The sequence below is a fragment of the Bufo bufo genome, chromosome 7 (genome assembly GCF_905171765.1).
Source record: "Bufo bufo chromosome 7, aBufBuf1.1, whole genome shotgun sequence".
NCBI classification, from domain to species: domain Eukaryota; kingdom Metazoa; phylum Chordata; class Amphibia; order Anura; family Bufonidae; genus Bufo; species Bufo bufo.
Genome location: NC_053395.1, coordinates 173,634,310 through 173,655,980, shown reverse-complemented (window position 1 = coordinate 173,655,980; position 21,671 = coordinate 173,634,310). Strand labels below are relative to the sequence as shown.

At 42.4% G+C, this 21,671-nt stretch overlaps 1 protein-coding gene across 1 annotated transcript in view; it reads left to right on the top strand.

The window, feature by feature from the left end:
- ZNF804A (zinc finger protein 804A) overlaps positions 1–17,522 on the top strand; it is a 208,311-nt gene extending 190,789 nt beyond the window's left edge. Inside the window, exons 3-4 of the mRNA XM_040441503.1 lie at positions 1,520–1,650; positions 14,573–17,522. Coding sequence (XP_040297437.1) covers positions 1,520–1,650; positions 14,573–17,483 — 3,042 coding nt within the window. The 3' untranslated portion in view covers positions 17,484–17,522. The remainder of the gene's footprint in view (positions 1–1,519; positions 1,651–14,572) is intronic.
- Positions 17,523–21,671: the final 4,149 nt, after the last annotated feature.

Below are 21,671 nucleotides of genomic sequence, written 5' to 3'. Positions count from 1 at the left end.
AAAAATAAAAATAAATTATAAGTCTTCTACTGTGTTTACAACTGTAGACACAAAATGCCTTATACCCAAGGGTATGGCCACACGGTCAGGTTTCTGCATGCAGTTTTGGAAGCCAAAACCAAGACTGAATTGAAAAGAGAAGTCGGATCTGTCCTTTATACTTTATCTCATTTTATAATACTGATTTTGGCTTCTAAAATTGCATACACCCTTAGGCTCTCCTATTAATAAAGTCACGGTAAAAGCAAAGCTTGATATTATGGAACAAAAACCTCCACCTGTATAATGGACAGTATATGCAGTATGTTACATATACAGAACAGCCAAAAGTTTGGACGCACAAGACTGAATGTTGGGTTTGCTTGATTTAGAAACATTGTGATCTATAGGCTTATGGACTAAAATGTATATGTCAGCAGGATCAACCCTATTAAATCAGGATTCAGGAACAATGCCTGGTAAGCTAGATCCTGCTGAGTAAACGATATCTCAATTATGCAGAGCCTAATATCACTTTTTGTAAGTATGTCAATGAGGTCATCTGTGACCTGAGGGGCAGGCACTTTCCCTGAGAGCTCCTCCACTCACCACTCATTGTCACCCCCATGTGCCTTGATTGACAAGGCAAGGCAGCTAGTTTGGCCCTGTACTTTCATGCCTGTGCTGTAGATTACACAATTAGTGCATCTGCAGTAGATGTGCTTCCCAAGCATTGCAGATGACTACTGCTCATGTGCCAATGATACATCCTCTACAGGCTCATACTGGCCCACAGGGGTACAGGGGAATCTCCCGGCGGGCCCCTGAGCAAGGTGGGCCCCTAGTCTCCCACCCCTGCACGAGTGGCACATAACACAGAAGACTGTACTACATACATATATTCAATGTACAGCACCTCAACCAGCCTATGTTCAATCCTCTGATCCTCTACCTGAAAGAGGAGACACTCGGCTTCGTTCGGGTGGAGGAGGCTGTCTGACGGCGGGGTTCAGACTTACAGCAAACCGTCTGATCCACTATTTTCAGAAGTTCCAGGACCAGAACCAGGCACTGGAAATTCAGAGTGGATAGGGGATAACTTTCTATAACCAGAACCCCTTTAAACAAATACCAGGGAGACTGCTGAAGCTTTTGGGCAGGGGATTGAAGAAGAACATTTAATTTTTTTCTCACGTTTGGAGCTCATCTAAGCCAAGAAAAAGATATCAAGGAGCAGTCAAATGCCTGCCATACATGAGAACGCCTTCAAGACGTTAGTTGAGAGAATGCCACGAGTGTGCCAGGCTGTTAGCAAGATAAAAGGGTGGCTACATTGTAGAAGCTAAGAGTTTTGAATTGTATTCCCTTTTTTCTTCTTCGCTATAAACTTCTGGTGGGTTTCATTTGCTACTATTATTCTAAAATGTTTAAAAAAGGAAAATAACAAAAACCCTTTTCTATGTGTAAGTGTGTCCAAATCTAAGACTGGTATTTTGTACTCAGATGCACTTATTGTCATGTGTTCTTTCATTTTCGACAGCGGCTCAAAGAGCTGAAACAGAGGGAATTCTCCAGGAATGTGGCATCAAAATTAAGAAGGAATGAAAGAAAACAAAAAAAGTATCTTCAAAGGGTCCACAAACTGGCTGAAGATAAGAGAGAACCAACTTGGTGAGCAACGAGGCATCAAAGTGTGTGCTATAAAATGATAGATAAACCCCCAAATTTTAAGATTTAGCTATTAAACATACATGACAGTGCCAATCTTTAAAAAGGACAAAGCTAGCTGAACAGGCGACAGTCCTGAGTATATGGATCACCCATGATGCTTCAATTTGTTCGATGGACACTTCAAAAAAGTTCTTTATTTTTACGGACTTTGCAGTAATGTGAGGACAGTTGTCAACCCTGACCATCACAGAGGGGAACAGCATTTAGACAGCAAAGCACATTGCCACAGCACTCTGTTACTTACCAGTAGGCTCAAAACGAGAAAATTGCAATGCAATTTGTAGATGCACAGCCTCCTCTGGTGGACACAACTCTGTACTACATGCAAATGAATAAAAACAGCTACTAAAGCGAATGAAAGTATCACTTTAACTCTTTAATGGCCGTGCTGGGAAAGTCCTTTATAAACTAGACAATTTTTGTGATTTACCACGATTCACTGTGGTGGTTTAACAGTCTTACCTTTTTTATTTGTTGGGCTGTTAAAATATAGTAATCTTTTTATTTTGCAACATTTCTTATGTGATACCGCAGGCCTTTTATTAATGTTTTTTAGAGATTTTTTTTATTTTTTTAGTTTCATTTTGGGAAAACTGTGCAACAAAATAATTTAGTTTTTAAACTATAATGCTATTTTTTAAATATGCAAACTGACAGTAAAAGAAATAATTAAAATGAGTTCCCTATTTTTCTGTCGGTCATTTTGATATATAATATGTATATTCCATGACTTGGTATGGTTTTGGGGAAAATGGGCATTTTAGTTTTTTTAGTTTTTTCTTTTATGTTTTATTACATTTTTTTTTTTTTTTACTTATTTTAAAATTTATTTTGACACATAATATGTCACCCAAGAGATCACTAAAAGTCCTCTGGGAGACACTGGCCCTTCATTTTTTTTAATTTTACACTTTTCCACTTTTCCCCCCTGAAGGAGCCCCAATTACAGGGTAAAACCACCCGCTATGGAGGCTTTGTACAAGGCACAGCTGATCAGGGTATGCTAAGACCCTGCAGCTCTGCTATACCCCAGACACCTGGGGATCAAGTTATCATGCTATGCCCCTTCCTTTGTATCTAGCAGAGGAGAAGGCAGAAGCTGTAATAAACCGCTTCTGTCTTCTCCTTTGAGTCATTGACAGTCAGGACCCCGACCTGCTCCTGTTCGATTGCAGAAGCTTTAAAGAGAATCTATTAGCTATAAAACACCTCCCATACTAGAGTAAGCAGTGTATCGTACAAGTGGTGCTGAGTCTGATTATGTTATTTTTACCTTCATACTCACTTGCGTTCCAACACGATGCTTCCACAAACCAGCGGTAAAATGCATTGAAAGATAAAATGAAGATAAAGATTACATAATTGCGTCACAAATGCTATACAACGCTTACTCTAGTTTGGGGGGTGTTTCAGAGCTGACACATTCCTTTTAAAGGGATTCTGTCACCTCGTTTTAGGTTATAGAGATGCGGACATGCACGGCTAGATCGCCGCTAGCATGTCCGCAATATACCTGTCCTATAGGGCTGTGTCCTTTTATTTAGTTTAAAAAATTATTTTAGAGAAATGTAAATGAGCCTTATAAGGTGCCCAAGGGGCTGTACGAACCTTCCCGGTGCCCAGCCACACCCCCCTGTGAAGGAGCCCAGCACCGCCTATGTCCTCCGAATCTCCTCCTTCCTTCACAGTTAGATTGCCGTAATCTCGCGATGCGCGAGCTCGCGCATGCGCATTTCCTTCCCTGAGGCTGATGCCAGCACAAGGAAGGAACACTATACTGGCACTGCGCATGCGCGAGCTCGCGCATCGCGAGATTACGGCAATCTAACTGTGAAGAAAGGATGAGATTCGGAGGACGCAGGCGGTGCTGGGCTCCTTCACAGGGGGCGTCGCTGGGCACCAGGAAGGTTAGTACAGCCCCTTGGGCTCCTTACAAAGCTCATTTACATATCTCTAAAATAATTTTTTAAACTAAATAAAAGGACACAGCCCAATAGGACAGGTATATTGCAGACATGCTAGCGGCGATCTAGCCGTGCATGTCCGCATCTCTATAAGCTAACTGTACAAGCACTGTACAGTTATTGGTTGTTAAGAAGTTAAAATAAGTTATTTGGATCAAAGTATTAATGATTTGCAGATTTTAAATCTCAAATTACAGATTTTAGACTACTGGATTAACTCACTGTGTCTGTTCTGTTCTCTGTTCACCTTCCACTCTCTTGTAAGTCTTTTTAACCCCTTCCTGACCAGTGCCGTAAATGTACAATGCTGGCCAGGACTTTAATGATGGCGCCTGCTTGCATATGTGGCAGGAGCCATATCTGCCAGGTGCCTGTTGTTTCATACAGCAGGCACCCGCAGCTAATGTCCACTACTGGCAGTAATTAGAGATGAGCGAATTTCTCAAAAACTTGATTTGGCCGGTTCGCCGAATTTTCAGAAAAAATGTGGTTCGATCCGAATTTATTTGTGGCGAATAGCGTTAAAAAACTGCTATTTCCTGGTTGCAGAGAGCCTTTATAGTGGTGTAGAATACTGTGCCTTGCAGTAAGATGCATAGGGCGTCTGCTGTGGTAGTGAAACAATACTGTGAGTCCGTATGACATGCAGATAGAAACATAGAAACATATAGAAACATAGAATGTGTCGGCAGATAAGAACCATTTGGCCCATCTAGTCTGCCCAATATACTGAATACTATGGATAGCCCCCGGCCCTATCTTATATGAAGGATGGCCTTATGCCTATCCCATGCATGCTTAAACCCCTTCACTGTATTTGCAGCTACCACTTCTGCAGGAAGGCTATTCCATGCATCCACTACTCTCTCAGTAAAGTAATACTTCCTTATATTACTTTTAAACCTTTGCCCCTCTAATTTAAAACTGTGTCCTCTTGTGGTAGTTTTCTCAGGCGTAGCTCTCAGGCGTAGCTCTCAGGCGTAGCTCTCAGGCGTAGCTCTAAGAATCACTGCACACTTCACTTATTTGGGCACTTAAAGGGCCAAAACTGACCAAATAACTCAAGTATGAACTTAGCCTTACAGGTCAATGTTAGCGTCAGGTTAAAGAACCGTGCAAAGGCCCAAGATCCTACTATAGCATGAAAGAGCGCACTCCTTTTACACCAATTCTCTGATTCCACATAGATTTCTACAGAACCTGTTCTATTAAACGCTTATACAAGTAGAGCCCCCCCCCCTTCCCGACAGAGTGGAGTGGGTGTCAGCAGTAAGTTTGTGTTGACTAGTGATGAGCGGCAGGGGCAATATTCGAATTCGCGATATTTCGCAAATATTTTGTAGAATATTTGTCATATATTCGAGAATTCGACATTATATTCTTGATTGCGAAAATCGACAATGTAATATTCGGGTAATGCGTGCAAAATACAGGCGTAGGTCACTTATGCTACATTTTTCAAGCTGGTATAAAGGAGGGATGATCACCTGATGTGTACTGTCATTACAGATATATAGCACTATATTCGAAATATTCGCAAATTCTCGAAGTGCCAATATTTGCGATAAAAATTCGTAATACGAATATTCGCGCTAACCACTAGTGTTGACGTCACTGATTATTTTGCCCTTCCTCTGATCCGTCAGAACAATAACCCCCAAAAAACTCGGTCAGCATTTGGTCAGTAATTCATCAGTGTTGCTAAAGCCCCAAAAAAACAGGAGTGGATCCAAAACAGAGATGACACGTGAATGGAATATTTGCATATCTTCTGTGTTTTGTACCCACTCCTCCTTTGGCTACCAAATCATAAGCCAATTCTGATGCAAAATAGGGGCCATGTCATGCAGGCCTTACAGCTGTTACATAGACAGGATCCGTTGTGCGTCTCATTTTTCCTTCCTTCTGACAGATCAGAAGAAGGGTCAAATAAATTATGATGTCAGCCAGACCGAAAGGCAAAATAGTGGCCCACTCATGTAGTGGGGAGGGTGGGAACAGCATGAGAAGTCCACAGAGTGGCCCAAAGACATAGTGGTGAGGTGGAAGCGGCATAAGGAGACCACAGAGTGGCCCAATGACAGAGTCTGGAGGTGGCAGCAGCATCAGGAGGAGGAGGCCAAAGAGTGGCACAATAACAGTGTGGAGGTGGCAGCAGCATCAGGAGGCCACAGAGTGGTGCAATGACAGTGTGGAGGTAGCGGCAGCAGCATCAGGAGGAGGCCTCAGGGTGGCACAATGACAGTGTGGAGGTGGCAGCATCAGCATCAGGAGACCTGAGTGGTGAGATGGCAGCAGCATCAGGAGACCACAGAGTGACCCGTTGACAGAGTGGGGAGGTGGGTGGCAATACCAGTACCAGCTGAAGATGGTGGGTGAAAGAAGGAGCACTTGGCATCAGATGTGTGGCATCAGGCGGGTGGCAGCATCAGAATAGTAGCTGAGGCAGGTAGCCAGAAGAAACTGGTCTCTTTTGTCAAAGTGTTGGTGTGGCACCATGGATGATCTAGTCTGATGCATTAGGCATTGAAGGGTGGAAATCCTGGCTGATCCACGCCTGATTCATCTTGACAAAGGTCAGTCTCTCCACATTTTGGGTAGACAGGCGAGTTCTCCTTGGGGCAACTATGGCCCCAGCTGCACTAAACACCTGCTCTGATACCACACTACTGGCCGGGCAGGACAGCTTTTCCGGAGCAAACTCTGCGAGTTGCGGCCATAAATCCAGTTTGGCTGCCCAGTAGTCCAGCGGATCTTCAATGTGGTGTGGCAGGGTGCTGTCCAAGTATGCCACCACCTGCTGGTTCAGGTCCTGCTCCAGGTCTAGCTGCTGCTGGTAGTTTCTTCACTAGGCGGGTGAAGAAAGCTGCTTATCAGCGACTCTAAACTTAAGTTGCTGCTGATGGAGCTGGAACTGCTCCAACCCACCCATCCTGCCGCAGCAGCCATGGCAGAGGAACCTGAGCGCAGAGGGCCCCCCCAGTCAGACCTGCGAGAGGATGGACGATGGCGCAGATAGACAGTGGCCAACTGACTACATAGGATTTCTCTATAGTAGTTCAGTTTGTCCTCCCTCTCAGCGGGTGTAAAAAAAAGGCCCCCATTTTGGATCGGTAGCGAGGGTCCAACAAGGTGGAGAGCCAGAAGTCATCCCTCTGCTGAATGTTGACAATTCGGCTGTCACTACTCAAGCAAGTGAGCATGCATCGGGCCATTTGTGCAAGTGACTTGGAGGTACTCCCTGCCTCCATCTCGACTGCATACTGCCACGGTGTGTCTGGGTCCTCTGCCTTGTTTTCCTCTTCGCCCTGTAGCTCCTCTGGCTGCTCCTGCTCCTCCTCTCCTGTCACCTGTGTATAAAAACCACCAATTTCGCTACACATTGCTTGTGTTCCAAAGTCCTCCTCCTCCAGTTCAGCCCCCTGTGGCCATGAGATCTAGGCGCCACATCTTCAGTCCCCTGACCAGCCAGATTTACCAGCATCTGTTCCAGGACATGAAGCAGTTGAATGACATTGTTCATCCCGTAGTCCTGGTGACTGACAAATACCGTGGCCTCCTCAAAGGGCTTGAGCAAACGGCAGGTGTCACGCATGATTTGCCACTGGCTGACATCGAAGTTACACAGGGGAGTACTTCTGTCCGCTTGCATCATCAAGAAATCGTTTATGGCCTTTCTCTGTTCATATAGTTGGTCCAACATATGGAGGATGGAATTCCAACGTGTGGAAACGTCGCATATCAGCCTGCTTTGCGGTGTACGAGTGGCTAAAGTGCATGCAAAGTTTCCTGGCCATTTTTAGGATGTCTTGCAAATTTGTGGAAGACTTCAGGAACAGCTTTACAACCAGATTGAACACGTGTGCCATGCAGGGCGAATGGCTCAGCCCTCCTTGACGCAGCGCCGACACCATGTTCTTCCCATTGTTGGTCACTATGATTCCGATTTTGAGTTGTCTCGGAGAAAGCCAGGAAACGGAGCAGTTCCTCCCCTGTGTGACTCAGTTCCCCCAGGCAAACGAGGTGCAGAACAGCGTGACACCACCGTGCTCTGCACATGTGGTATGCTGGAGGGGCACTGTGAATTGTCCCTGTAGTGGAAGCTGAGGACGTGGTGGAGGATGAGGAGGCAGAGGTGGACATTGTCGCAGGACCAATGGCATGAGAACGTGAAGGCAGAAGCGGCGTCACCTGGCCAAGTTGCTGGTGTGGCTGTGCAGGAACCACATTCACCCAGTAGGCTGTCAAGGTCATGTATTGTCCCTGACCGTAGTTACAGCTCCACACGTCGGCGCTGCTGTGCACTTTGGCAGACACCGACAGGCTCAAGGACTGGCCCACCTTCTGTTCTACATATGTGTGCAGGGCTTGTACTGCTTTTTTGGCAAAGAAATTACTGCTTGGGACTCTCCATCTCGGCTCGGCACAAGCCATCAGTTCTCTGAAAGGTGCAGAGTCCACCACTTGGAAAGGGGAGGACTGCAGCACCAGCAACTTGGCCAAGAGCACATTCAGCTTCTGCGCCGTTGGATGAGTGCATGCATACTGTTGTCTCTTGGCAATCGCTTTGTGACTGATTGCTGACAGAATGAATGACAAGGGGTAGGAGGAGGAGCAGGAGCATCAGATGATGGAAAGGACAGACAGCTTCCTTTGGCTGAGGTGGTGGAGCCGTGACTGCCTGAAATCGGGTGCGTGCCACTGGGTGATGCAGTGGTTGCTGCGGCATGCTGGACCACCACATCGGAGCCACAGTTCTCCCAGGCCACTTTATGGTGACACTGCATATAGTGACGCAGGGCCGTGGTGTCAACATTTCTATAATCGGGTGAATTTTGCTAGGAAAGCAAAAACAGAAAGCGCAATATAGGGTAGTAGGTTCCAAATTAATGGAGCATATAAAAAAATGTAAAAAGGGGAGGCTCACATTATAGAGTTGTGCTATAAATAGGCACAACTCTACCGTGCGTATGTAGATAAAATGTGTCCGATGAAAGGGTATGCTGCCGTTGTATCCAGAAGCTTCAAGAGATGGGGTCCAGCCTTCTCCAAAGGAACTTGCAATATACAGATGACTGGATCTCAGATTTGCGCAAAACACACCTCCTCAGGACACTCGTGTGAAGAGTAGAAAAATCTTCTTCTTTATTGCATATTCTTTTTGCCAAGTAAAAACAACAGGTTTCAGGGGTCTAGAGCCCCCTTCATCAGTTTAAAAAAGGCTTAATAAACAAGAGAACAGGTATTAAAAATAAAAAAAACCACCAAAACGAACTTCCCTGGGCGGTCCAGTGGGAGTGGTGCTGTCCCTGGGTGTTTCCTCATTAGCATATAATTAAAAGTATATTAGCATCAGAAATAAATAAATAATCACTATTACTATGCATCCTCATCCACATAGATAGGGATGATTATTTATTTCTGATGCTAATATACTTTTAATTATATGCAAATGAGGAAACACCCAGGGTTAACACCACTCCCACTGGACTGTCCAGGGAAGTTCCTTTTGGCGGGTTTTTTGGTTTTAAATACCTGTTATACATGTTCTCTTGTTTATTAAGCCTTTCTAACCTGATGAAGGGGGCTCTAGACCCCCGAAACGCGTTGTTTTTACTTGGCAAAAAGAATATGCAATAAAGAAGAAGATTTTGATTTGCTCCAATCTGAGATCCAGTCATCTGTATATTGTAGAAAACCACAGAAATAGGATAATAATGCACTTAGTAAAGTAGATGCAAGCATTATATATGGACAAAGTCCTTACTCTGATATGATAATATCTGAGACACTTAGTCAATATATTTTGATCAAAACACATCTAAGCCCGCCTACCAAGTGCCAAGGTGGTCTCAGGTCAGGCGGGTCCTATGCTAAACCTACCTAAGCCATTGGGCTTCTATGTTCAGGAGCGCAGACGCCGCACATATGGTGTGCTGCTCCTAGTCACCTCCATGTGCATGAAGCAACCAATGGGAGGAGGAGTAAGCACACCCCTATGTACCACCTAATCAAGGCGCTCTATTGGATAGGAAGGGCAAAAGTGCAGAGGAATGCTACTCCCAAGATAAAATAGGTGCGCATTCACACTTGAAGGTGCCACTCCCTCAAGCAAATACTGCAGACAAAAAAATTCAATCTGAGATCCAGTCATCTGTATATTGTGGTGTCAACATTGGCACCCTGGCCATGCTTCACCTACTGCCCACAGATTCTACAAATGGCCATGTTCACCTCCTCCGGCAGCTTAACAAAAAACTGCCACATCGCCTAGTAGGTGATTTTACCTCCAACACTCCGCACTGACTGACTGCTACCGCCTCTGCTTCCGTGAACCCCCGCACCACTACTTTCCGGGCAGGTAGGCTCCTGCGAAGCAGGTGGTCCTCCCCGGGCACGTTTGGCTCCCGACCTCCCACTGCTGCCACCCTGCTGAATCCCGGTCACGCTAGCGACTTGCTGGCTCCGCCGCTGCCTCACGGGCAAGCTGCCACCCTCTTCTCCCGATGATGATGAAGCCCCTAATTCACCCGGCTCCAAAGTGCGATCAGCTAAATCATCATCATTGAATACTGTCTGTACATAACTGATGTCCTCCTCAACGGTCTCTGGGTCAAGAGCCTGACAGCTCGCAACACCAGCTCCCACATCACTCTCCTCATCACTACTTGCCTGCCTACCGAAGGGAAGCGGCAGATGTCTCCACATCTTGGCTGTACAGTAGCTGCTGACTGTCCTCTAGTAGCTCGTCCTCGCTGTATAGTGGAGCTGAGCCTACAACCTATAACACTTGTCTGGCTGAGGGAACAGAAAAGGACAGAGGCAGGTTGAGGACAGGTGAGGGCACAGGGCCTGCTCACGGGCCATGCCAACTAAGGGTTGTGTCTGATGAACCCACCAACTCTTGGCTGGGGGTGTCTGATGTCACTTGGGACGAAGTGAGTGACCAAGTCAACCATTCAAGAACCGCTGGGTTGCTGGTCAAGACACGACCGCTAGATGACACCGGGAGCTCAGGCCTCTCTCTGCGACTCCTGCTGCCACGCCCCCTTACTCTGCTTCGACCTGTACCTGCGCCAGAAACATTTAGGCCTCTGCCACTCCCCTGTGAAGGGCCTGGCACTTCTCTGTCTGACATACTGTTAGATCAAATAAATAAAAAGGAAATTAAAAAAAACACCCCAAAAAAGTCTGTAATTTTCTAATAAGCCCTTTTATTTCCACTAATACACGCCAAAGAAGGCTTTAGAACATATAACTGCACTGCCGAATGGCAAATAGGCCCTTACTTTTTTCCACTTATACATGCCACAAAAGGCTTTAGAACATATAACTGCACCGCTGAACAGCAAATAATATATATTTTTTTGCCACTAATACACGCCAAAAAGGGTCTTAGAGCATATAACTGCACCGCTGAACGCCAAATATATATTTTTTTGGCACTAATACACGCCAAAAAGGACTGTAATTTTCTCACTTCACTACACAACAGCTAATAAGCCCTTTTTTTTTCCATTAATACAAGCCCAAAAATGCTTTAGAACATATAACTGCACCGCACAAGGGTAAATAAGACGTATAAATATTTCCTTGTAATAAACCCTGTTAATGGCTGTATCAAACAGCACTTGTACCCCAATAACAAGAACGGTTTGCTGGAATTACTGAGCTGTATAATGGCAATTTAGATCCCCAGTCAGTGCAGCAAGGTGTAATAGGATTGTTCTGCTTCAATACTGTGGAATGATTCCTCCCTATCCTTTTCCTGAACTTCTATACAGCAAAATAAAAGTTTTAAAGTCTTTTCTACCACTGTCCCTAGCACCTGCTGACGTTTCTCCCTGCACTAAGTACACTGGAAAATGGCAGAATCCAAGATGGCTGAGGCAATTTATAGGGCTGTGACATCAAAGGGCTGGCTCGCTGCTGATTGGCTGCATGCATGGCATTGTGGGTGATCCCTTGTTCCCAGAGTTCTTTTCTCCATGTCCTAACACATGCAACAGCCATATTAGGAAAAAATGTGATTTGTTACCACGAAGCGTGATGAAATTCGAATTCAGTGCAAATCAAATTTTTCCTGAAATTCGGATCGAATTCCACTTCATTAACTTCGATTCGATTCGCTCATCTCTAGCAGTAATGCCAATCGCAGGCTTTTAACCCTTCAGATGCCGGCGGGGATTGGGGGAGCCGGAGTGTGTGTGAGGCAGCTCCTGTCCTCCTGTCCTCCTGTACAACAGGAGGCTGCTGCACATTAGTTCCCATGGAGCCCCTGCCTGTGGCAGGGCTCTATAGGAACATAGTATAATCCCCATAGACTACAGTGCTAATGTGTTGGAGTCTATGAAAGATTACTTGTTATAGTTCCCTATGGGAACTCTAAAAAAAAGTATAAAAAATAAATAAATAAATAAATAAATAAATATATATATTAAAAAAAAGAATTCAAATCACCCTTTTTCCCCAAAATGAAAAATAAAATTAAATATGTCATTTGCATAGCCATGTGCAAAAATGCCCGTACTATTAAAATATACAAATATTTATCCCATATGGAAAATGGTGAAAAAAGTCTAAATGGCGCTCATAAGCCTAAGTGAACGGAAAAAAAAAGAGAGAGAAAAATGTAAACGCAAAATGAAAAAACCTCCATCTTTAGCGGACCCGTTGAAGTGAATGGGTCTACATCAGAGTTGCAAAAAATGCGGCTCGGGTGCGGATTCAAACATTGGTCGTGTGCATGAGGCCTAAGGGAAAGGGAAACATGATGGGGAATGTTTCTACTTTTCTTTATGTTGTGATCGGATCTTCCTTTTTTTCCTTCAAAAGATATAAAAGAGAACAGATTCAAAGAATGTAAAGAGGGCCTGGCAGAGAACTTTTAAACTCTAATCTTTATGTGTCAACCCACATTTTTTGGTAGATCTGTTTTAGGCTAGGTTTATCAAAAACCCACATCATGCTCTCCACATAAAAAAAAATCTATGATGAATGGGGCATGTGTGAACATATTCCATCAGCTAGGGAGATAGTACTTGTACCAGTTACAGAACCTAGATTTACTTGCATATTAGCAAATTGTGCAGGGTAAAGTAGTTTTTGAAGCATATTCTTATATAACTACATTTGTTGGAAATGTTTAAATAAATAGCAATGGCCATGGCTTCCTGCCTGCTGGTCAGAATGGACTTGTTTCAAATTCTCTGCGTGATTATTTGATGAAGCAAAAAAGGACAAGCAGACCCCTGCTGGACTTGAGACACTAGCAGAAGGACAAGCAGATGACTCATTAATAGCCAAGTTTCCCAGTAATGATGAGACAATGTGTACATCATGGTGGAGGTATTCTGGCTTATCAACACTTCAATTAGGCGGGTTAAAAATCTTGCTATTTCACACCTGAATCATTATATAAGGAGATCCACCTGTAGACATCTGTTTTGAAATTTCTGACCCTTGCTAGTACAGAGCTGTAACATTAATGAGATTAGCTAGCTGGTTTTGGTCATCTCAGATTTTTTTTCCTTTGAACGTAAAATTGCAGATAAAAGTTAGAGAAATTATCCTTCCTAGCTTCTTTAAAATTGAAGAGGTTTTTCGAGACTTTGTAACTGATGACATATCATCAGGATAAATCCTAAGTAGCTGATTGGTTGGAGTCTGACACCCGGGACCATTGCTGATCAGCTGGCCTTCTCTCAGCTTTCCCTAAACCAGTAACGACATGTTCTTCGGTCACATAGCCTAGGCACAGCTCAGACCTATAGAAGTGAATAGGGCTGAGCACGATTCCAAGCACAACCTCTATATAATGGTCGACACTGTGCTTGGAAAGCTGTGAGAAAGCCGTGACGCTCCTGTGAGCTCCAGTGCCTTCTCAAACAGCTGATCTGGGGGGGTCCAGATGATTAGATACTGATGACCTATTGTCACTGCCTGCCCTGTGAGAGTTCTGAGAAAATTTGATAGACTTGCAGCACGTGAGTCTATCTGACAGGTCTTTCTGTGTTTCCCTTCTGTTTGTTGTTGTGGGCAGGATCCCACCGTCTCCACAGGTTCTGCTCTATTTAAGTCCACCTCTTACTGCTGACTTTGTGGTAATTTTCCTTCTGGAATTCTATACAGGTTGTTTGAGGATCATCTACTTCCCTCTCGTCTCAAACTAAGTTTCCCTGTTCTCCCCTTGGTGCGTGTGTTGCTTCTAGGTCTCAGGGAGATGCTGGTCCCTTCACGGTGGAAGGTACTGGCTGTCTTATTCTTCGCTCCCTAAGTTAGGGTTTGCTTCAGAGTCAGCAGGGTTTAGGTTCCAGCGTATGAGTTCATTCACCATCACCAGTCAGGGAGAGGCTCAGGGATTTTTAGGAGGTTATCATTCCCTCCTCCCTAGCTTTGGGGCCTACTCTGTTTACCTGTTGCTGTTTGTTTACTTGGTGTTCCTCTTATCGCTACTTACTGTGACACCTATTCAGAGGATAGGTCATCGGTTATAACGTCTTGAAAAACCCTTTTTAATTTCTAGCTGTTTGTACCTAATCCTTAAATCACATTGCCAAATCAGAGGAAAATCTTTAATGCTTGCAGCTTTAACCTTATCATACTGCTGGCACAGAGCAAGAACATGCTTTATGTTAGGGTGCCAGAACATGATGTGGTCCAGCTGGATGATCAGCAAGTGGATTACCGCTAACTGTCAGGCTGTACCTGTACTTGCTACTTGAAACAATATCAAGTAGAAATGTGGCCTGGCAATTAGCGTAAATCTACATCAGATCACACCTTGACAGTTTTAGTTAACTTTAATATAAAATAGATATATTTACATTGAAATATAACATCTTAATTGAATACTATTTTACATATCGCATTTCTTTTTTCTTTTTTTTTGTTCCAAGTGCTCCAGGAAGTGGGCCAATGTTCAAATCAACAACAGTGACCGTTCACGATCATATTCATGGAAGTCTTCAAAGTACTATTGTCCACACTGCGGAAAGAGAAACACCACAGCTTGCATCTATCGCAAATCATCATAACAGCACAAATAGAGCATCCATACTTTTACCAAGTCCAGAGAGTTCACAAAATGATAACAAGATTCAAAAAGATGGCGAACATAAAATAAGCTTCTCTTTCTCTTTTCCAAAAAAGACCCCAGTTAAGCTTGAAGCTTCAGCTGCAGTTTTCTATGAAATCAATGAAGACATTTCAAGTGGTCATGGGTTCAAGAAAAGAAGGAGATTTTTACCAGGGTCATTCAGTGTTCAATCATCTGTGCCAATAGATACAGTGTCATGCCTAAATGATGAGGAAGGAAAATCTATCTCAAGTTCTGAAAAACCTTTGCCTAGGAGGGGAGACACTGCCCAAGATGCAGATCAGAAACAACTACCTGAAGAAGAGTTGACTAGTTTTTTAACCTCAGATATTTGTAAGTTAGAAGTGCCTTTAGAATTTGAGGTCCAAGCACATGTGAACTCAGATACCCTTATTCACTCAAAACACAATTTAGGTGACCACAAAACTGATTACAATAAACTGGCCATAGGATGCCTACAATTGAAGATGCCTTGCCCAGAAACAACAGATAGTGACATTCATGATGACCAACCTGTATTACAAAATAGAGAATCAAGAACTAGCAATAAAACTGATGACAGTGCCACAGACATGTCAAATTTATCAGTCAACAAACACAGAAAAATAATTAAAAAAATTGAGGAGCCAAGTAAGAGGTTAAATAACGCTTTTCATCCAGTCCAAAACAGAGATGGATCAAAAGTTCTTCAATGGCCTTCTGAAATGATAAGGTATACCCGCACACAACCATCACTTTCCTACAGTTGCAACCCACTACATTTTGACTTTCGGTCATCAAAAGCAATAAATCAAAAACATCAACCTTTTTGCCAAGACAGCGCTTTCTCGGAAAATGATCGAAATACAATGCTCAAACTAAATTGTGAAACAGTTGTCTCAGAAGACAATAATAATACAATAAACACATGTCACGATATGTCAAAGTCTTCGGGTAAACTGAAATGTTATAGCTTAATTTGCAGCATTAAAGAAGATCAAAAGCACAATATCTCAAAGTATCTTCTGAATGATGATTTTGACTTTAGAAAGAGAAAGAGCAGTAGAAAATTTCTTCAAACAAGTCGAAAAGAAAGAAAACGAAAATGTAAGGTCCATGAACCTAGAATAAGATATAGACAAAAATGTCACCTAAATGAAGATATCCAGAGTGGATTTAAAAATTTAAACCAACAACATGTCGGATCAACAGACTCAATTTGCTCATTAAAAAATATAACATTTTCTCATCCAATGCCACGTGCTGAGAGTGATCACACAGAAAGAGAATTGTTAAAAAGACCAACACTAAAGATCAAACATGAGTGTGAAGTTTGGAACATAGATCAGAAAAGAGGTTTTGCCAATCAAACAGAAAATGAAGTTGGCAAGAACACAGGCTCTTTCAACTACCAATCACAAATCTTGCAACTGGATCACTGCTCTCAAAATCTAGCTTATTCTAACACATTTTGTAGCTGGAGCTCTAACAAAATAAGCTCTAATCATGGAAATCATGAAACCTTTGTAAACCATAGTTATACGTTCAAAAGAACCCGAAGAACTGCCAAAGATGAAATAGAATTGTCTTTTAAAAGACCCAGACTCTGCAGACCCATCTCAGCTTCCCAGCCTGCCTTCTTCCCAGAGAAAAACCTTTCTATTTTGTGTAAACCTATATATTTCAAAAGTGCAGAACGTCTTAACAAGAGGACTAATAACACAAGCAGCAACAAAAACTGTAAACTAATCAAAAATAACATGGCTTTCCAAAAAGCCAAGACATTTGTTCGTCAAAACTGCTACAAAATGGCAAAAGAATCCCTCAGAGCAAAGGAGTTTCTTAAGAAAATAGTTAAAATAAAAAAAGTGGTAGAAAACAAGCTGGATCAGTTATGTAAGAATTTGCTTGCTTTCAAACACAATAATAAACCTCTCCTTTCCTCGTCCATTAAAGACCTTGGTATGGAAGCTGAAAAAGATATATTACCGTCAGTAAAAAAACACAATAAACAAAATGGAGATCCACTTTTGTTCAGCAGTGACCTACCACAGTGTCACGGTGGACAGTCAGCTCCTTGGGCCATAAAAGCTTGTAATGGCGTAAGGAACAACGATGGACAAGATAAACTAAAGAATAGAAAAAGTCAAGGAATGCCCATGGATGAAACATGTGTGACTGCTAAAAAAAATATGACAGAACAACTATTGTCACATGTCACTATCCCTTACCAACAAACTCATCTTCAAGGAACATACTCTAAGAAACTTAAGTATCATCAGTGTGCCAGGCATGGCCCAACATTGCAGCCTCAACCATTTCCCACCAGGTTTAAATTAATATTTCCAGCAGGAGCGATTCAAACTTGTACCACAGTATATCCAGTTCTATTAGAGACACCATTATGTCCCTCTTCTTTAGCTGCCTTACCTCAGCACCTAACCGCTCCCTTTCCAGCTGCCTCTGTTGACTGTGTCAAACTTGTAGCTCCTCTGCAGCAATTTCTGTGTCCACAAAGTGAAGGTATTTCCAGGACTCCATTCTACCATATGACAATGGAGCCCAACTTGTGTACTAGGGATGCCTTTGGTTCTTCACCACAAGTCCCCATTATTACAAATACTGTACTTTGTCACATCCCTGTGCCTCTTCCACAGCCTCCACATGCAGCAGTTTTTACACCGATCCACTCCCACTTGCCAAATCTCATTCCTCTACATTCTCTTTTCTGAAAAATGTTATGTCTTTAGGTAAAGCATAAGCATCATGGGTGATAGGTTTGCAAGATCAAAGACACATGGACAGCCAGTTTTATTGCCGGTTGGGGACTGAATACAAAGCTGTGTACAACTCTGCTACCGCCTATCAGTTTAACCCACTATGAGCATCTAAAAGAAGTCCTTATTTACAGTGTCCATGTTAGATTCTTTTTAAATGGTATAATACAATCGTATTAATGGAAATGTGTGGTTTAGCTCTTATACCTGAAAATACAAAACCGATTACAAAGAAAATTCAAAATTCTATTTTTTTACTCTGTAAATGTTGATGGCCACCCAGCTGTTTTCAGATGCAACTACATCAATTATTTTTCTTTTTTTTACATCATGCACATTGCAATTAGAAATAATTTATATATACAGGTGAAACTCCAAAAATTTTAATATCGTGCAAAGTTCATTTATTTCAGTAATCCAACTTAAAAGGTGAAACTAATATGTGAGATGGACTCATTACATGCAAAGCGAGATATTTCAAGCCTTTATTTGTTATAATTTGGATGATTATGGCTTACAGCTTATGAAACCCCAAAGTCACAATTTTGAGGTACCCTTTGCTCAGGGGGTATGGACTAATTAGCTGACTGGAGTGTGACACTTTGAGCCTAGAATATTAGACCTTTTCACAAAATTAAAATGTTAAGCTGCATTAATGCAATTCCTTTTAATTTGCATAACTGAAATAAATGGACTTTTGCACGATATTCTAATTTTTTTAGTTTCACCTGTATATATACAGTACAGACCAAAAGTTTGGACACACCTTCTCATTCAAAGAGTTTTCTTTATTTTCATGACTATGAAAATTGTAGATTCCCACTGAAGGCATCAAAACTATGAATTAACACATGTGGAATTATATATATAACAAGCAAGTATGAAACAACTGAAAATATGTCATATTCTAGGTTCTTCAAAGTAGCCACCTTTTGCTTTGATTACTGCTTTGCACACTCTTGGCATTCTCTTGATGAGCTTCAAGAGGTAGTCCCCTGAAATGGTTTTCACTTCACAGGTGTGCCCTTTCAGGTTTAATAAGTCAGATTTCTTGCCTTATAAATGGGGTTGGGACCATCAGTGGCATTGAGGAGAAGTCAGGTGGATACACAGCTGATAGTCCTACTGAATAGACTGTTAGAATTTGTATTATGGCAAGAAAAAAGCAGCTAAGTAAAGAAAAACGAGTGGCCATCATTACTTTAAGAAATGAAGGTCAGTCAGTCAGCCGAAAAATTGGGAAAACTTTGAAAGTAAGGGCTATTTGACCATGAAGGAGAGTGATGGGGTGCTGCGCCAGATGACCTGGCCTCCACAGTCACCGGACCTGAACCCAATCGAGATGGTTTGGGGTGAGCTGGACCACAGAGTGAAGGCAAAAGGGCCAACAAGTGCTAAGCATCTCTGGGAACTCCTTCAAGACTGTTGAAAGACCATTTCAGGGGACTACCTCTTGAAGCTCATCAAGAGAATGCCAAGAGTGTGCAAAGCAGTAATCAAAGCAAAAGGTGGCTACTTTTTCAGTTGTTTCAAACTTGTTTATGTATATAATTCCACATGTGTTAATTCATAGTTTTGATGCCTTCATAGTCATGAAAATAAAGAAAACTCTTTGAATGAGAAGGTGTGTCCAAACTTTTGGTCTGTACTGTACATATATATATATATACATATATATATATACACACACACACACACACACACATACATATATATATATATATATATATATATATATATATATATATATATATATATATATAGAGAGAGAGAGAGAGAGATTTTATGAAAGAAACGGCCACAGCACTCCAAAAATTGATGAAAAATACCAGTGTGCTTTATTCACCTGTCTTCATAGCAACCTTTGAGTTCCCACCTAGAAAAGCTCTATTCTGCTATTTTTCATCTATTTTTGGAATGCTGCTATTTTCGTTACATTGAATTTTGATCAAGGTTTGGATAGCGTGTACACTTGCCATTTTTGGGGGGGGATTTAGTGCTGCTATTTTTTTGTGTGTGTGTGGTGTGTATATATATTACTATTTTCTTCCAAAAAATACTATATTTTAAACTCCTAAATATCCAGGATCGAGATAACTCTGATCCTAACCATTACATGAGGATCTTGGTTGTGTACAACAGCTAGTACCCGCTGCTGATGGCACAGGCACAGCTCATGTCATAGAATAAGTTAAAAAGGCTTAATGAAGCTGACAAGTTTCTCAACTTTTTCCACTGGCAACCAGCAAAACTGAGTACAACACTACACTATATTAGAAAATCGAGGACAAATGGACGTACACATGTCTTTAAAGGGGTTGTCCAGGTTCAGAGCTAAACCCGGACATATCCCCATTTTCACCCAGGCAGCCCTTCTGACTTGAGCATTGGAGCAGTTCATGCTCCGATGCTCTTCTTTTGTCCTGCGCTAAATCGAGCAGGGCAAAGACATTTTCTGGAGTTCCGGTGACGTACCGGGCTCTCCATAGGGCTGCCAGGCGGAGGCTTCTTCCCAGCAGTGAGCCCGGTGACGTCACCGTCACTGATAGGCGGGCTTTAGTGCTGCCCTAGCCTGTAAAACGGCTAGGGCAGTGCTAAAGCCCGTCCATTAGAGCCAGTATCGTCACCGAACACACTGCTGGGCAGAAGCCTCCGCTCGGCAGTGTGTTATGGTAAATAAAAGAGCCCTTGACCTGCGCGATCCAGCGCAGGGCAAGGGAGAGCATCGGAGCATGAAATGCTCCAATGCTAACATCAGTGGAGCTGCCTGGGTGAAATTATGGGTATGTCCGGGTTCAGCTCTGAACCCGGACAACCCCTTTAAGGCAATTCTTAGTTATATAACATTCATTTTTACAAAATCATATGTAGTAAGTCTCACCTAATGTTCTAGTTTATTATTTTGCCTTTTAGTAGCATTTTAGTTTCTCTCTTTGATAATGTCTCATACATGTGACCTGTTTCCTGTTGTTTATATAGCATTTAATAGAATATTGCTTACAATTAAAGGAGTTATCTCATGTAAAAAAAAAATTAAGAACCAGCCCTGTACCTCACATGGATCCAGAGATCTGCCCACTTATTTATTTCAAGCTGGCAGCTCAGTGGGTGTATCCTTTCTGCTGCAGCTCTCTCCTTGTAACTGTTACTACTTCTAACAGTAGATCAGGCTGGTGGCAGTTGAAGGATAGAACTGAACATGTGCATCCACCTCAGCAATGTCACTGAGGTGAACAGAGAAATAGGGAGTAGAACAAACAGCAGGTGGCACTATACATTTGATTGAATAGCTCAGTGTCTATACTATATTTTAACTACATACAACTACAAAAGTATTCAGATCCAGATGCTGGACTGAAAAATATAAAATATTTTTTTTGCGGAACAACCCCTTTAAACTCATAGTCATTAACGATATATTAAAAATATCTTAGGAAAGTAACCTTTGCTTGCTTAAAGAGGTTGTGCCATAAAAACTATTCTACTATTCTACATTTTTCAAACCAGTACCCGGATCTCAATACTTTTATAATTGCATTTAATTACAAATTTAGTATAGCCACTAAGCTATTCAATAAAATCTATCTGTGTAGCGCCTGCTGTTTTTTTTCCCCCTTTTTTCTTATTTCTTGTCCACCTCACTGGGGTGGTTGCACAGGCTCCAGCTAGAACTGCCACCAGCCACATCTTCTATTAGAAACTGTGACAGTTACAAGGAAAGAGATACAGCAGAGAGGACATGCCCCTGACAAAGACATTTCTCCTGAGCTGCCAGCCTGAAATAAATCTAGGAGAGCAATTGGAGCAATGAATGGGGAGATCTCTGGATCCATGTAAGGTGCAGGGCTAGTTGTAGCTTTATTAGATAAAGATTGTCATGTTCTATACGATGTCTGATTTTTACATCAATCATGGCATAACCCCTTTAACCATTTACCTTCCTATTTGACCGGACTAGTTGACGTAACAAGCTTATTTACTTCTGCATTAAAAGGCCCTGAATACAGAGGTAGCATTAGTCAATGCAGCCATATTGTTTACATCCATATTTCTAATGTACAGTGAGTTCTTTCATTGTCTGGATTTGTGACATGACTGCAAAAGACATTGACAATTTGTGCAGATGTCCGCTGTCCGTATCCA